Source organism: Corapipo altera, unplaced genomic scaffold (genome assembly GCF_003945725.1).
Source record: "Corapipo altera isolate COAL_440 unplaced genomic scaffold, ASM394572v1 0, whole genome shotgun sequence".
NCBI lineage: Eukaryota > Metazoa > Chordata > Aves > Passeriformes > Pipridae > Corapipo > Corapipo altera.
Window position 1 is genome coordinate 81435302 of NW_020884872.1, and position 17489 is coordinate 81452790.

At 38.1% G+C, this 17489-nt stretch overlaps 1 protein-coding gene across 10 annotated transcripts in view; it reads right to left on the reverse strand.

Moving 5' to 3' along the window:
* Nucleotides 1-17489, reverse strand: part of FAT3 (FAT atypical cadherin 3) — a 403423-nt gene that overhangs the window by 105057 nt on the left and 280877 nt on the right. For 8 of the 10 annotated variants that reach the window (XM_027650956.1, XM_027651114.1, XM_027650621.1 and 5 more), the window contains 3 exons: nucleotides 2753-3067; nucleotides 641-851; nucleotides 156-224 (listed from right to left, as the gene is read on the reverse strand). In XM_027650956.1, the coding sequence (XP_027506757.1) occupies nucleotides 156-224; nucleotides 641-851; nucleotides 2753-3067 (595 nt within the window). The remainder of the gene's footprint in view (nucleotides 1-155; nucleotides 225-640; nucleotides 852-2752; nucleotides 3068-17489) is intronic. The other 2 variants (XM_027651027.1, XM_027651194.1) reach the window with 1 other exon arrangement.

Here is a 17489-nt window from a genome sequence, read left to right on the forward strand (position 1 = left end):
TGTCATAGAAAGAAATGCAGCACAACCATGTGTCGCATCACATCCTGTCACAGGCACTTATGAAAGATGTAATATAAATTGTCTCAAAAAACTTGCAAAAATAAAAGGCAGCCTGGATAGCTGTATTTTAGCAAATGTGTTTGCACTAAGGGTACCTTCTGTTGAACAGTTCTGCCCACAAGCTGTCTGTAGAATATAGAACATCTCTCGAGCATGCTTGCCACCTTGAAGCAGGGCAGTCGGAAGCAGAAAAAAAAGAACAGAATGCAGAAAAAAAGGTGAAGAAAGAGAGAAATGAGGGACAGCAAGTCTAAGTACCATAAATACATTTAGAAATGAGATTAGCAAAGTATGACAATAGAATTTAAATGACAGACAACATTAAGATTGCAGTAAATAACATAGTATGAAAAAAAACAATTCAGCCATACAGCGCTCTTTTTTCAGCTTAGCTAAGGAGTCATAACAAAAGCAGGAATATTATAATTATTGTTATTACTATATTAAAATAGCATTTTCATTTCACCATTATAAAAGTGGATTTAATATGGGGGGACCATTTCATGGTTAGTTTTCTTGCTCTCAAAACCACATGTCCATATGCTTTACTTCTGAGGCATTCTCCTCACACCCAACTTACCGACAATATCAAACCAGAGAGGGATGTTAGATGGCTGCACAGAGACCACCCCGACAATCTCTGTCACTTTATCGCTTTCCATGATGGTGAAGTTGTAAAAGGGTTCATCAAAAGTCAGGGGCATGGGTGAGGGCGCAGGTTTTTTTATCCACTCAATATGGAGACGTGCAGTTGAAGATTTTTGGGGCCGGCCATTGTCCACTGCTTTTATCTGGCAGGTACAAAGAAAAGAGGGCTCAGGCTGAGCATCCCAGCTTGGCAGTTCACACCTAATTCTACTGTATGATGATAACTTCTTGGAAAATGGTCTTTGTAATCCTATATGTAAAATCCCATAAATAAAGGAGGAAGATAAGCACTTATTTCTCTAGTCTTACTTTTTTTTTTTTTTCCATTATGCTTTAACTGAAATGATTTTAAATGGAAATGTTTTGTTTCAAAAATGCTGGTGTATGGCCTCCTGGGGATGCAATCAAGCACTTCTGACACAGCTCCTCCTCTCCAGAATCAGTTTCCCTCTCCAATTTCATCTTACACCCAGCTCCTTCTTGCATCAAAGCTGGAAGCTTTATAATGACCCTTTGTGAGACCATGCATTTGCAAAACATGCTCATCCAGAGCATGTTTGATTGCTTTTAAATGGCATCTGTGTTGCAGATAAGACTGGTATTCCTTATATTGCTTTCCTCAGGATCTTTAATTGAGTTAAATAAGTTTCAGGTCATTTCCCCCATTCTTCATAACAAATCTAAATTAAAATACTGCCATATTTTATTTTATATTATTTCTCCTCTCTGTCATGTTCATTAGAGTTGCTCTGCTTGGTGTTAATTCTTTTTATTATAAAGTCCTCTAGAAAGATGAAAGACTTGATATTTGCATGGCATGCTTTATGGATTTAGCACAGCAAAGACAAGATGAGCAGCAACAAACACTGGGCTTAAGAGAAGGGTGAATGCAGGTTACAAAATGGGTGCTTAGGAGGATAACATCAATATTAATCAAAGGGATTTTCTTTTAAAACTAAAGGAAATGTTTCTGGCTATATAGGACCACTGGTGTAAATATGCTGTTACTATACCTGTTAAAAATGAGAAATAATTTTTTTTTCTGAAATACTTCACCCTGTGTCTTCCTCTCCTAACACTCAACACCCTGCTCCATTCTAGGCACGTAGACCCTTAGGAAAAAGATGCTGAGGGTGTGATGAGAAGTTTCAAGTAGAAAATCTTCACTTTTTGCATTATAATAAGGGTCAGATCTCAGATATGACTTCAAGCTCTCCACAGGGAAAAGTACTCACTCACTCGAAGGATATTCTACCCTGATACTAAGTATTTCTCAATATTTTGTTATTTACTCATTTTCCTATCACAGTTTCCAATATTATGAAGATATTTCAGCAGAGACCTGCTACTGTAAGAGACATCACTTCCTTTACTATGGGTCAGACCATGGACCTCTGACAATTTTTTCCAACTCCTTAAGTACAACTTCCTGGCTTATTTCTGTAGATGAAGAGTGCTCATTCCAGTCTTATATTGCTTTTTATCAACCCCACCATATTGTATTCTCCCTTTCTTTGACTTTGACTACATAGTTTGAGTTCTGAAAGAACTTTGATGAAGATGTCTTTTAACTGAAATTGCCACCACACTTAAACTCTTTAATATGTTGAGAAGGGTACCAAAACACAGAGTACAGAGTACTCCTCTCTTGAGTGAGGTCACCTAACCGAGACAGTACAATTGTGTTCACAAAAAAAGTTAACACCCATTCATCACTGTATCTGCCCAGTCCAACATGATATAACTTCGCAAGTAGACAAGTGCTTGGTCTTTATTTCTGTGTATTCAAGGAAATGGCTTATGTCAACAAGTTGTCTTAATACTCTGAGAGCAGTTCACTACCTGTAATAGTATGAATGATCTCAGACTCAATTTTTTCACAGTAGTTGTATATGAATACTAGATTTCTTAATACAGTCAGATCTTACATATAGGTCATACAGTAAAAACAGTCATATATCACTCTTTATACAGGAGGGCCTATTTCTAAAAAAAAAAAACTCAGTCAAATCATGGGTTTGTATGTCAATGAAAAAGCACTTACTGTTAAGATGTCATAACTCCCTGCTGTGAACTGCTTTCTGGAAGAAACCATCCCTGTTTTGGGATCAATAAAGAACTTCCCATCATCATTTCCATCCACAATGCTGTATGAGATTTCTGCATTAGGACCTTCGTCTTTGTCAAAAGCAAAAGCTCTGTAGATTGGTTCCCCTCTTTTCTTACGGTCCCGCTCTGGCAGCTTGATCTGATAGACTTTCTCTGGAAACTGTGGTTTGTTATCATTCTCATCCAGAACCTGGACCACCACCCAAACGGAGGACTGCTTGGGAGATGTGCCCCCATCTGAGACAGTTACCTGAAAAACAGCATTAGAGGTTATTCTGAATAGCTTACAACAGGACTTCATAAATCGGAAAAAAACATAAACCATAAGGAAATGTTGCCCTCCCCAAATCTAACCTGCACTGCAGTTTACAAAATCTTCTGTGTACGTGAGACATGCTCACTATAAATGTCCTAAGTGCTTAATTCAAATTTGTATAATAGCAAATCCAGGAATCCAGAAAATTTCTTACTTTTGACATGAATCTGGAATGGGGAACGTGCACTCCAGGAAGCTATTCTCAAAACATATATGTCAAATCCTGCAAGTCTATCTCAGAAGGAAGAACTGGAATTAACCCATTAAGCATGACACCTGCTTTTTTTGCAAACATATTTTAAAGTTTCTTCAGTCATGGAAAGAATTTGAAAGATGTATTTCTTCTTAAATCCTAAAAGAACCTCTGTCACTTTTTTTCCCATTAATTATTTGGAATTTCTTAAACAACAAAAGAATTTCTGTCAGTTCTTTTCATTCATTATCTGAGATGTGACAGCTCATTAATTCCAAACCTGCTTTATATGATTGTAAGGAGCGCAGAGAGGCAGGCAACAAAAAAATTCTGCTGCATTTTGTAAAGAGTGCACTGTGCTGCCAGAAACATGTAAGAAATAAAATCTTTGAGATGAAAGTTAATTAGCAATTTAGCTGCAACTTAAACAGAATTACTAATAGTTTGCAATCCGAAACACCATGAAAATGAAATGATTCAAGATCAACAAGCCCTCAAGAGATTTAATAATATGCCTTCAAAATGAAATCAATATGTTTCAAACTTCTCTCTCAATATTTCGATTGCATTTTTTAATGAGAAAGAAATAAGGCAGGAACTTATTTCTGTTTGCATGAAAGAAGTTCAAATTTCATTTTCAGTTACATATGCTAACATGCCGAATCCCACAATAACAATTTTTGATGATAGTGAGTCAAGATATTACATACCCTTCCCTGCTCATACTGATCATCACACATTGATTGGTTTTCTGGTTAACTTCTTCATGTTTTACTTTTCCTTAAAAATTTCTGTGTTCCCTTGAAAATCTAATAGTCCTGATATCCAATTCTTAGGTAAAGTAAATTTTTCTGACAATAATGTCCTTTGGCATTGTCCCATCCTTGTGTAAAGAAGTCTAAACTTAGGGTAATCCCGATATAACACTGAAATCAGCAGACAACTCATATTTTCTATAAGAAAGGTAAAAGACATTTTCCATTTCCTGTATATAACTCTACTGAATAGCATTTATAACGTTGAAAGGCTGCACATATGGCTGTGAATCTGCCTTTCCAGTTGGTGAGAGCCACACCACCAGGAACTTTAGTCTTTTCACTTCACCACTTCAGGAGAACGTCAGTACTCCCGCAGCAAACAAAAAGCCAGTTCTGCCAGTTCTCTTATTAAAAGCTTTCAGCAATAAATAACTTTTGTCCCACTATGAGGCTGATCCTATCTATTTCTGTTCTACTCTGGTGCAACTGGTCAAGCTCTTGGCCAGAGCACAGGTTAACAAAGGAAAACCTTTTTTGGGATTTCTCCACAGATAAAATAATCAATGATGCCAAGCGGTACAGTCTGTACTGCATAGAAACAATCGGAGACACACTAATCCAAAATCAAAAAATGCCAACAAAATGCTTTTTTTAGGGGATAATGCTCTTGCATTGAAAAATATTGGCAAGATTCTGGAAACTCTTGTTCTCTAAACATATCATACAGCATTTTTAAAAAAAAGGCATTTTCTTCAACCTGCTATCAGTAATCTACAAAAAAGGTGTGTGTGAGAGAGATAAAGAGTTTACAACTAATAACGATAATGAAATCTCTGAAAACCACAGTGGTATAAACAGTCAAGCAACTATGATGAAAAAAACCTACTTAAGAGACTGCTCAAGAAGTGAAGCATTCTCCTGTCTTACCAGTACTGTCTCACAGTTTGTTAGGTTACTGCCAAAATCTTCACTAATATGGCATTGTGGTAGTAAATACATGTGTGCGCTTGTATGTTTTTGTAAACCCAAATTTGAGGGAAAACTATTCAGCCACCAAAAATTGCACTGAAAATATTTCCTGACAGCTAAAAGAAAATAGTAATGGCTATAAACAAAATGTCAGTTAAGTAAAAAAATTAACATAGAAGGCCTGAAGTTAGTCAATTCTACTCAGGATAAAACTTCACATCCCTAGAGAGGAAAATGTTAGGTACCAACTAAGCCTTTTTCTCTGGGTAACACTCAAAACTTTTTAAAATGACAGGATGCAGCTCGACTCAAAAAGCTCTGAGCGGCAGACACGGGAGCTGAAGTTAGCTCTTTGCAGACATGTAAATTAATTAATTAAGCCTCCCTCACACCAGTGATGTGATTATTTCCCTAACTGTAAATCTGCACCCCAGCAGACCCCTCTTCTCTGCTCCAGTTAGCCAGATTCCAGCCTGGCTATTCAGGTTCAAGCCATAAACAAGGTAAAAGAACTGCAAAAATTTCCTCTATTCTGTAGAATAAAAACACCATGACAACACATGAAAACAAACCAACAAGTTGCTGCCAGTTCAAAAATTGTTCCCAGACAAAAATGGGGAGGACCAGAAGGGTAGTTCAGCACATCACTCTGCAAATACCATTTCCATTAGGACACAGTATCACACCAGCATTTAGAGGCCCCTTGAACCAAGGCAATTTTGATTCAAACATTACCATAGTTTTCAGCAAAACCCTTAAACAGCTGAAAATTACAGTGAAAAGTCAGTAGGGAGAGAAGGGAGGTAGGTATGTTCATAGGACAGAGATACAAAAGCTAATTCACAGTTGGTATCTCTGGAAATGTGAAAGGCAGATGTGCAAGACACAGGAGAGCTTGCAGGTGAGAAGCTGTAATTTACGGGCAGTGAGGTTGTTTTGTTTAGAAACCTGCAGATAGCACGACAGGGAAAAAAACAGAGAAAAAAGGTGAATGAAAGACTGTCTCAATATATGCTTGTCAAGATGTGCCATCAAAAACCAAACAAGAGGTGAATCTCACAGTAATCAAGATGGGAAAATGGTAAGGACCAAAATTATGGCTTTTCCAGAGGAGATGAGGAATGGCTGCTTAGTCAGCATGTGCCTTCCTAAATGCTGAACACCTCCAGACTGTGTGTCGAGTCTGGTACCCAGATACAACTGCTGCAGACAAGCAGCTCCTTGACCATGTGCAAGCTAAGATGGATCGGCCAGCTACTGTCCCCTCTGCCCTTCTGGTTAGATATTGCTTCTCATGCTGTGTCAAGACAGCCTAAACAGAGGATACGACCTCCTAAAGCTGGTATATGGCCACAAAAAGCTGAATTTGGAATCTCTGACCAATCATACAAAGGGCTGATCCATTCAGCAAGGGTGGAATGTCTTAAAAGGCATGTGATGACATATTTAATAAGGTCTGAATGCAAGAGACAACAAGAATAATATGATCTTTTATACCACTTTCATGGGGAAATCCTAAGCTTCACTGCTGTTTTCCCACAACCTACAGATAGTTCACTACAGTTTTCTTCAAAAAATGAGCACTTTCTGTCAGGAATTTACATTTACCCATTGACTTTTCCAAAATACATCAACCAATAGGTATACATCAACCAACATATAGGTATTGGTTATGTGGAAATTTCTTTAGTAAAGTAAGAACATTTACACATCCCTTACAATGTTTCCTTCAGCTGGATGGACCAGGACAAGGCCTTCTCAAATTTCCTCTACTTACCTCAGACATGCATTTTTTGAGAAAAACGCACAAAAATATCTCCTTCTGCAGAGTATGACAAATTCAATGTAATAACAGAATTTTCGAAATCCAAGTAAAACAATTTCTACTTCTTCTGCAGGACTTACTTCAGTAGGTTTGGTCTACGGACATTACCACACCTTATCCTACAGAATCATAGAATCTGCTGACTTGGAAGATACTCACAAGGATCACTGAGTTCAACTCTTAGCCCTGCATAGGACCATCCCCAAGAGTCACACCATGTGTCTGAGAGTCTCATCCAAACACCTCTTAAACTGTCAAGGTTGGTGCTGTGACCACTTCCCTGGGGAGCCTGTTCCAGTGCTCAAACACTCTCTGGGTGAAGAACCTTTTTCTAATATCCAACCTAAACCTCCCTTGACACAACTTCAGGCCATTCCCTCGGGTTCTGCCACTGGTCACCACAGAGAGGAGATCAGTGCTGCTCCTCCACTTCTTCTCATGAGGAAGTTGTAGACTGTCCCCTTAGTCTCCTCCTCTCCGTTCCCCAGGACATGGTTGGCCCTTCTGGTTGCCAGGGCACTGCTGAATAAGATTCAACTTGCCATCAATCCCCCCGGTCCCTTTCTGTGGCACTGCTTTCCAGCATCTCATTCCCCAGTCTGTACATATATCCAGGGTTGCCCCATCCCAGGTGCAGAATCAGGCACTTTCCCCTGCTGAAGTTCCTACAGATGGTGACTGCCCAGTCCTCTAACTTCTCAGGTCTCTCTGCAGGGCCTCCCTGCCTTCAAGGGAGTCAACAGTTCCTTCCAGTTTTGTGTCGTCTGCAAACTTGCTCAGTATCCCTTCCAGTCCTGCATCCAAGTCATTTATGAAGATGTTGAAGAGCACAGGGCCTCAGATGGAGCCCTGTGGAACCCTACTAGTGACAGGTCACCAGTCTGATGTCACATCATTCACTATCACCCTCTGTGCTCGACCTGTGAGCCAACTGCTCACCCACCACACGATGTGTTTATCCAGCTGAGTGCTGGACATTTTGTCCAGGAGGATCCTGTGAGAGACATTATCAAAAGCTTTACTGAAATCCAAAAAGATTACATCAACTCTCTTCCCTTGATCAGCTAGGTGGGTTACCTTGTCATAAAAGGAAACCAGGTTTGATAAGCAGGACTTTCCTCTCATGAAGCCGTGCTGGCTGTGACCAATGACTGTGCTGTCTTTCAGGTGTTTTTCAATACCTCCCAGAACAATCTTCTCCATTCTACAGGACTGAGAGATATTCATATTTATGTTCAAGTCTACAGGTAAACTACAACGAGATTTCCATAGCAGTGGACCTTCTCGGTTAAAACACGGGTCAATACTGACTGTTAACATACAACAGCTGGAATGTTAGATATGAGAATTTCTTTTTATGACCATGGAGAAGGCATGGAGGAGACATCTACTGTGAAAGTATTGGCTAAAACATAGCATCAGTCTAGCAGACCTCAACGATGGTGACAAAAGTAATTTTCCCTTGAGACAGTAATTTCTCCTATGAATTGAACTGTGACACTTAATTGCAGAAGGTGTAGTTCTTAAATCTTTTCAGAATACAAATACAACTGTCAGGACCACACTCTTGAATTAGAAGTACTATATTGAGTCTCATTAACAAAAGCTCATGACTTCCAAGACAATTAACTCAGCTGGAGGGAGTAGCTAGCAGGGATCTTACTTCAACAAGTACAACAAGACAGTCAGCAGGTGTTTAATGTGAATTATCAAGCCTTAGAAGAACAAGAATCTTCTTCTACATCACTCTTTGGCAGGAGGAAGTACTCAGCCTATCCAATTTTTAAGTTATGAGGAACTGCCACATTACTGTCATTAGCACTGCAAAACGCTGAAGATGTCATATTTGCCTGTTTATTTTTGTTCATGTGATAACTGCTTAATGTAAAAAAAAAGTAAGCTGAGATGCTTGCGCCCCATGAAAGGTATGTGCATAATGAGGTCTTTGGGTAAAAGTCTCTCCCTTTCCCCAATCAGAAACGCTAATTTTGCTTCAGAAAACCTTAGAAAAGAGAATCTAGTTGAGTTACTGAAGACAGAAAAATGATCAAAGTGATCTGGAGAGCTGAGGCATACCCCTGCTGTTATAGTGACTAATGGGTTTGTTTCTTCTGCCAACACTAAAACGAGCTGCAATACTTATTGTAAGTCTCTGGAATTCAGCCCAAGTAAGAAAAATAAAATATTATAAGGAGAGTTTATCAAGGGAGGCATAGAACTTTAAAGTCAAATGCACTGAATTACTACCTCTGCCTACTTCAGAGATAGACTAAATTCGTGGCTAAATTCTTACAAGAAAATATTTTTTCTGAAATGCACACTGTTACTGAGCTACATGTCAGATTATTGCTACAAAGTGAAGGCAGTGTAGCTCAAAGATATATAGTAGAGTTTTTTTCAGTTTTGTTTTTTTTTCAGTTCAACACAATTACTGAGTTAGATGTAGTCAACTAGACGCCTTTGCTTTCTAAACCTCTATTTGACAGCAAATAAGCACTTTTCCACTTTTCCGTGGAAAAGAAGTGGGCAGTGCTTATTTCACTTATTCTAATAGAATGTGGTGCTGTCCCAAGAGATGTATTACTTAAACACTTCTTGTACAAAAGAGTTCTAATCATATCAATATGATCCATCTTTCCCTATTTCCTTTACAATGTGCTAATATGGGAACACTGTGTTTTCATTAAAAAAAATAATACATTCACTCTGGCCAGGTATGAGAACTAAATAGTTTAGAGTACATTTTAAATAGAGATTATTACTGACATAAACACTCTGGATGTCTGATTAAGAATGTCAATGGCTTCCAGCCACATTCAAGCTAGAAAACGATGTATAATGGTCTGTTAAACCATTTGAGAATTAATGATGACATCGGGTAATTTCAGCACTGTATTGCCAAAAGACAGGAAGAAAGGAAGGAAGGAACGTTTTTTCATTTGGAGTTAAATACTCCCTGTAGTATTTACAAACCTAAATATTGTAAGAGTGTACTGAAGAAAGCCTTAGAGCCTTCAAATCTTAACTTTTGTCAGACTCACAGTACTGAGATGAGTAGATGGTAATCAAAGGACTTGGTAGAGTGAAATATCAGAATGGGTGACTTAAAAGTCCAAAAATGCTACTACGACTTCTACTAAATTTATCCTGTGTCATACTTCATTCTACAAGCTTTTTGAAAACAGACATGATAAAAAAGTCTCTCAAAAGAAACTTAATACTTATATTTTAGCTTTAGAAGCAATACAAATAAGGATCGAAGAATCTGTATAGCTCTTGACAGTGACTGTCTAAAAGAAAAACAGCAATTTTCCACAGGCATTGCTTTTAAAGTTCATTACAGTTTGAAGATCCCGGCAACCTTTGTGCATCAGGTTTTATTTACAGTGTTCTTCAATCAATACATGCTAAGTGCAGAACCAGCCATTACTCCACTACGTTCCCAGGAAAACAGAGCAGCCTGTCATGTGTTAAAGGAAACTCCTCCAGGAAATTTCAGAAAGTATCTTCCCCTTCTTTTCACTAAGTAAAAAGAAAACTGTAGTCCTCAGGAATGTCAACCTCATTTAATTTACTTTTGACAAACTGTAGATTAAACTTTGTCTGGAAGTGACTCTAAGTCAGTCACTTTCCAGAAGTCCAAATGTGCCTCTTATTTCCAGTGCTGGAGTTAAATACAGAAAATCTTTACTGCCTAACTGTAGTGTGTAGTCACTTGAGATTCAGCAGAAATGGTAAGAAGAAGCTAGGAGTTTTCCTGACCTTCTAGGTGATAACACCATCATTAGAAGCAGTGCTTGAAACTGCACGTATCATATCCCATGTTGAACAGTTTGCAAAGTTTGCAACTAGAAGTTGGAAATTTAGAGATGATCATAGTGAAAATATCAATCTCAGTCTCCAAATAATAACTGTAAAGTTCTTTTGAGTCCATCATGAGCTTTCTCTCTCTGCTCATGAGGCTACAATAATGAGTCTCACTATATATACATAAAACAAAGAAAAAATTGGAAAGCAGAAGAATACACTCCAAACTGTCCCCTGATAATATCTGGACCCAAGGACATATGCCCACCTTCAGACTGACACCTTACAAACAAGATAAAGACCGATATTCAACTACTTAACAATATATTTTTTAGGCATATGAAACCCCTTTGTTCCATTGTCTAGGAACAATCTATCACTAAACAGGACTTCAACTACCTACATAGCCCCTAAATGAGAAAGAAGATTAAAGTTGCCTATTGATCTTCACAGGAAACTTTGAAGAAGGTGTTTAGTTCCTGCTGATAGTGAAGAGAGTTTTCTGAACAGAAAATGAGTAGTCAGATGTCAGAATATTTCACTTCAAGCAGCATTAAATAACATAAAACTTGCAAATCAAGATATTTTAGCAGTTTAATGTTAGTAGTACTCCCTATGTCAATTTTAACCTAATTCATACCTGAATATCTACTTTACCCATTTGTGAGTTTTGCTTTTTTTGTGGTAAGAAACAGTTGTGATTAAATATTGGTAAGTTCCCCTCTATCAGATCTACCTCTACAGATAATGCCTTTCTCCAAAAATCTTATCATAGCGCTCAGGAAATAGAGTAGGTCTCAGTTTTTGTGTTTCAAAAGATGTGTGCATCTACTTCTAAGGTCACCACACCGCTGTTTTCTCAAATATTCAATTACCCTTCATTTCCTATCCACAAATTCACTTGGTTTTCATCTTCCCTATAAGCAGGAACTCGACACCTCCTTAAGTTTCCCCAAAATTATGAAGATTGTTACGTATCCCCAAACTTCCATTTTTTCATACTAGATCAGTAGTACATGTGTAATCATGTAAGAAAAACATTCTGGCTATTAATAAACACACAATATGTTATTCATGCTTCAAAGATATTTTCCTAATATTAATAATTTATTTTGTAACCACCAACACACATACTGTGCTCAAAAAGTATATGCTGATATATTGCCAACATTCAACCAAGCTATAGCACTAGTCACCATGGAGTTAACTAATCAACAATATACACTTTACATCCTTGCTTGGGTGTGCAGCCTGTGTCAGTTTGTAGCACAGATCCCCAGACATTAAAATTGATGGGGAATTAATGTACAGTAACTCTTTTAGCAGAAACTCTCAAATTCGGTGCAGGTGTGTGGCAATAGCCCTCTGTCTGTTTTGCAGTAAATCAGCAGCACTGCCTTATGCTAACATGGTACAAGCTTTGAATGTCCCCTGAAAATAGGTATAGTATGAAAGAGCTCGATCTGCATGCTCTTAGAAATATTGTGGCAGCAGCTTCTATTACAACAGAGTAGTAACGTCAACTAAAACTTTCAGTCTTCAAAGGAAATAATCATCTTCTGTCCTAAACTATAACATAAAAATTTACTTCTAAACAACTTTTGTCACACCAAACAGCCAGTGCCTTCTGATGTTGGATAAAACATTCTTAGGTGAGACTCTGTGATGGTCAGTCTGGAAACAAAATTGTTATTACTGAGGAGGTAAAATGTTTATTTGGCCAGCAATGAGATGAAAGATATACACTGTAGTTCCTTAAATTTATTTACTTTATAGGTACAATATATCCAAATTTTATGCTGCTACATATAGCAGAACCAAGCATTTTGGAAAGAAAGATAACACTTCTTTTTTTCTTGCTTAAATTGCTCTAGAAAGCAGCACTTGGTTGTGCTAAAGGGGGATGACATCACCTTGTCTCTGGCACAAAGGCAGATTAAGACACACCCAGCCTCATCTCCAGCTCCTCCTCTAGCCATTTGTTCTTCCCCTGTCATAGTTTGCAACTACTTTTGCCCACCAATAAACTGTTTGTGCACCTGTGTTACAAACAGGGCTACTGAAATAATCAGGTTTTAAAATAAACTGTCAAAAGAAAACAAAATTCCCCAAAAAGCAGATGGTTAATAAGCAATGGCAATGAGAGAGTAAAAGGAGGAGAGGCAGCCAGGTCCCCAAGTCAGGGTACGGGAAATTTCTTAAGATGTTGGGCCACTGAAGGAATATATATTGTGCAACTACAATTTCGGTGATGAATTCTGCAATTTCACTACAGATAGCAAACTAGATTCCAACCACTACTCTCCCCCCCAAAACCTCTACTGTAGAACCCATCACTTACCAACAACCCCTTTGATCAATACCCAAGTAGGCAACACCAGAGCCATTAATCTCAACATAAAAGACTTTGTGTCTCATCAGTAATGCTGAAAATATCCAATTTCTATCTTACATTATTTTTCCACAATATGCAAGAAATAATGAGTACTCTCCATCCACATATACAGGTAAAACATTTCAAAGACAGTTTTACAGCTGACAAACTGATGAGTAGCCTCTGACATTTAAATGCAATTTAGCTTTTTCAGAGTAAAAAATGAAGCTTCCACAGTTTTATGTTCAAAATAAAGCTCACCAGTTAAAAAGCTGATGAATAAAAAATTGATTTTGTAGCCAGGTAGAAAGTACATAAATCAGACCTTTAAGGGATACAGCTTGTTTTCAATTTTTGAGTATCCTGTAGAGATATTTTAAATTTGCAAAAAGCAAAAATGTATGGTTTAGGCCTCAGAAATTTATCTGACTTCAGTGAACAGTCACTCAGGAAGATTGCAGTGGCTGTTTTCATTAATCAAAAAGGAAAAAACAAAGATGTGATTTTTTTTGGTGATGTTCAAGTTATTTGATAAAAGTTTCTTTGGCTACCAATGGGGTGCAAAGTAAATTTCAATCAACTTTGAGGATAGTATAATAGCAATTATTCATGCATGTTTGAATAAAATAATTTTTGGAGTCAGATGAGGACTTCATCCTAAAATATCTTAAAAAGTAGTACAAAAATGCTAAGAAAACCGGTATGAAAAGAGATAAAAATGAAGGAGATAAGCATTAATAAGGAGGTTGGTTGTTGGGGCTCTTCCCAAGGCAGGTTTTTTTTAATGAAAACATCATCCTGGTTTTGTCAGATCAGGTTAAAGTAAATCACATCAAAAATTGCTTTAATTTTAGTAATAAAAAATTATACTTGACTTCTTGATGCCTACTTCACAACTTTCTGTTACAAATCAATTTTGGACAGATAACAGGCATTAATTGGGCTATATTTAATCACACTTTCATCTAATAGGCAAAACAGACAAGCCTTATTATTGCAATCTCTACTTGTCTTCGATTTTAAATGTCCTGTAAATATCTACTATCCAGTTTACATTGACATACGGTCAATTTTACAAGCTGGTTGAGAAACACCATGGGATTATACACAGAAAAAAATGAAGATTCCAATTTTGAAGCAAAACTCATATTCTTGGACCATCTTTTTTATTTGTCCCATGTTCAGTTTCTAGCTTGGAAAACTCAACCTGGAAAATGGGCTCCGGTGTTGCGTCCAGTACAAAACATACGAAACTGAAATTCAGATAACTGTTGTGGTGATAAAGGATGAGAACCATCAGTCCCTTCCCTGATGTGTGCATTAGGACTCTGTGTTTCATCAGTCACAGTAAAAACCTTGCTCTCTTTCACTAGACAAGACTGACACAGTTAAGTGTATGTTTAGGGACAGGTTCACTGTAACCCAGTTTTTCACATAATCAGTTTAGTTTTCTTTTCAGTTCTGCTGAATGTCTAAAAACCTCCACAAATGTCTGAATAGTCTCAGCATTCCCAGCCATACCACGGACAGTGTGGCACTCACATACTGCGTGGCTAGAGACACACACGAAAGTCTAAAGACAAGTGTTACCCTGCTGATCTGAGCTCATGTTGTCTCAGCAGACAAAGAATTACAGACACCTTCTTGGTGGAGAAGTACTGGTCAGTTGTGGTATCCTCAGACTTGAAAAGCAATGGGAGTTTTTGACTTTGATGAGAATGGGGCTGTACATAGAACTCAACAACATAATTTCAGTAGTTTCTTCCCAGCCCTGGGCTTTGAGTTGCATGTGTACCTGAAAGCTGTGAGCCTTCAGCTAAAGGGTCAAAAAGGTGTGTACCACTGCAGCATCACCACTGTATGCATTACAACTGAATATTATAATCTTATTTAATACTCATCCAAGTGTGGGATTTTCTGCTTACTTTCAAGAAACAGCAATCTCACATGCCATTATTTTCTTTAGCATGATTTTTTTTCTCCGTTGGTTCAATCTGTTACACACATAGCCAGTGATCCTGTGAACAGCGATGTATATGAATAATTTTCAGAATGTGTCAAGACCACACTGCCAACATAAATAAGTAGGTATGTGTATGGGAACAGTCAACTGGGGGCAACGGTACAACAGGAAAAGCTGTCCCAAAGTTTTAACATTCCAAATGTGTTGAAAAAAAAATCCTGTCCCAAAAACTTAATTTCCCAGAGTAACACTTGGAACACATTAAAATGTCCAGGTTATTAATATTAATTAATCAATTAATATTATAATAATTAATTAATTACATAATGCCTGGAGTCCTGGAAAGCGATCTTTATGTGTCTGAATAATAATAAGATGATATTCTACTCCTGCAGTGCAGGAGGAATTTTAAAAATCACAACTTTTAAAATATTCTTAGCACTTTGATTCTTCTGCAGAATTAGTCTTTCACATGCATTTGGGTTTTGCAGCCACAGGATGGCATTCACTGCTGTGCAAAGGGTCAGTCAAATGTAAAATGTGAGTCTAGGAAGCATACTTTTTATCTGGGAAAGGAAATATTTAATAAAACATCATTAATAGAAATTTACTGCTTTCTACCAATGACACCCATTTATTCAAGAATATAATACAGAAATCTTCCCATGCATAGCCCTTAAAGTTCATGTTCTTACTGTATGGGCACCAAGGACCTCAATAGATACATAACTTGCATATCTCCAGTAAGCTGGGACATTCCAAAAATACAGAGCAGCAATTTCAACCTGGGAGACCAGCAACTGCATAAAGCACATCAGTTTCACTTCCATGGTTTATGGAGTCGAAATCACTTTTATTGGATTTATATAGGCTCATAATTTACTGTTTATTTTCCCATTAGGGCAGTGTATGGAGTAGGTGTTGACACAGACCATACCGACGGGAGGACAGTTGGACTGAACAAATGGCCAAGGTGACTGATAATTGGATTGCAAATGTCAAAGAGTGTGGTTCAAGAGACAGGTATATCAACCCACTTTTCCCAGCTGTGAAATGAAAGTTAAGAGCAGGGACAATCATCTACAATTTATGCAATTGGGTCTGCAGTCCATGGCAAGCAGCACCCAATTAACTTCAGCAATGGTGTCTAATGCAACTGGTAAAATGACTGGATTTAGAGTGGATTTAGAGCAAGAATGTCAGATCGAGAGATAACCTAGTAATGCTATCAACCTTCTTGAGATTACCCTGCCGATAATGCGGTCTGGGGGACAATAAAACACCACATGAGACAATATGCTTAATTTGTTAGTGCAGGACTGATATATGGGAGAAGGAGAATTTCCCTGGATTCATTTTATGGCTGTCCAATTAGCCTTCACAATGTGAACGGAACGAAAGGGAGGAAGCAAAAAGAGTCCCTCTAATGAGTTGTTTTGTTGGTTTGTAGCAGAAAAGATTGAAAAAACAGTTTTAGGAGCTGCTTTGCTTTTGAGATTGTCTCAGGAGGTGTTGAAGGGGCCGGGCACTTTGCTGGAAATAGCTGTGAGAAAGCTCCTGATGTATGGGAGGTCTTGAACAGCTCAAGTGGATCCTATCGGGATCAGTACAGGAATCATGATCCTTTGGAACAGGCGGATCAGATATGCCAGGCCCATGCATTAATCTCCACGGTTAGATGCTGGGTCAGTACTGCAGATCTTGCTCATGATGTGGCTGACACTACCCATAAATGCTGCAACTGCTTCCTTTGAGAAACTCCATACAATGTATAAATACAGTTGTTCTCCAAAAGTGCATCCAGTTTTAGAAATGGAATATTAGGAGGAGGTCTAATCCATAGACTACAGCTCTGAAAAAATATCTAAATCTTATTCATAGGCTTAGTGAGGCAAAGGTAATTTGTCACTCAAAGTTCAAGATGCAATTCCTATTTTGCTGTGTAAGTCTAGTGAATGTGTGCTCAATAACCTCTAGAAAATAGACCATGAATGTGTAATTTATTCAGCTAGTACTTTTTAAGGATTCAAAGTATTCAATTCAAGGAGGCACACTGCACCCCAGAGAAACCAGGGGTGTGTCTCAAGGTAAGAAGTTGTGAGGTAGCTTTCAGTCCATCCTACAGTGTGGAAAGGAGGGAAGGGACACTAAATTAGCCCTGCACTGAGCGAGGTACTGAAAGCACAGCCCACAGTTCTGAGTTGTGTAATTTGCTCTGTCAAGAAGCAGGATAAATGACTGCGTCATGCTGAGCACTGTGCTGCAGCAGCAAGGATTTCTTTAGGGAGCTGAGCAGCTTGCTGGAAGTTGGGAGTCCCGTCACCACTGTTATCCATTGCCAGGCACTGCCTCCCAGTACTGCAGAAAAAACACATCTTCTGTACACTTCACTCTTCTTTATTAAAAAAGCCACAGCTTTCAATTGATATTTTCACACTGAGTCGGATATTGAGGACTGAATGCCTGA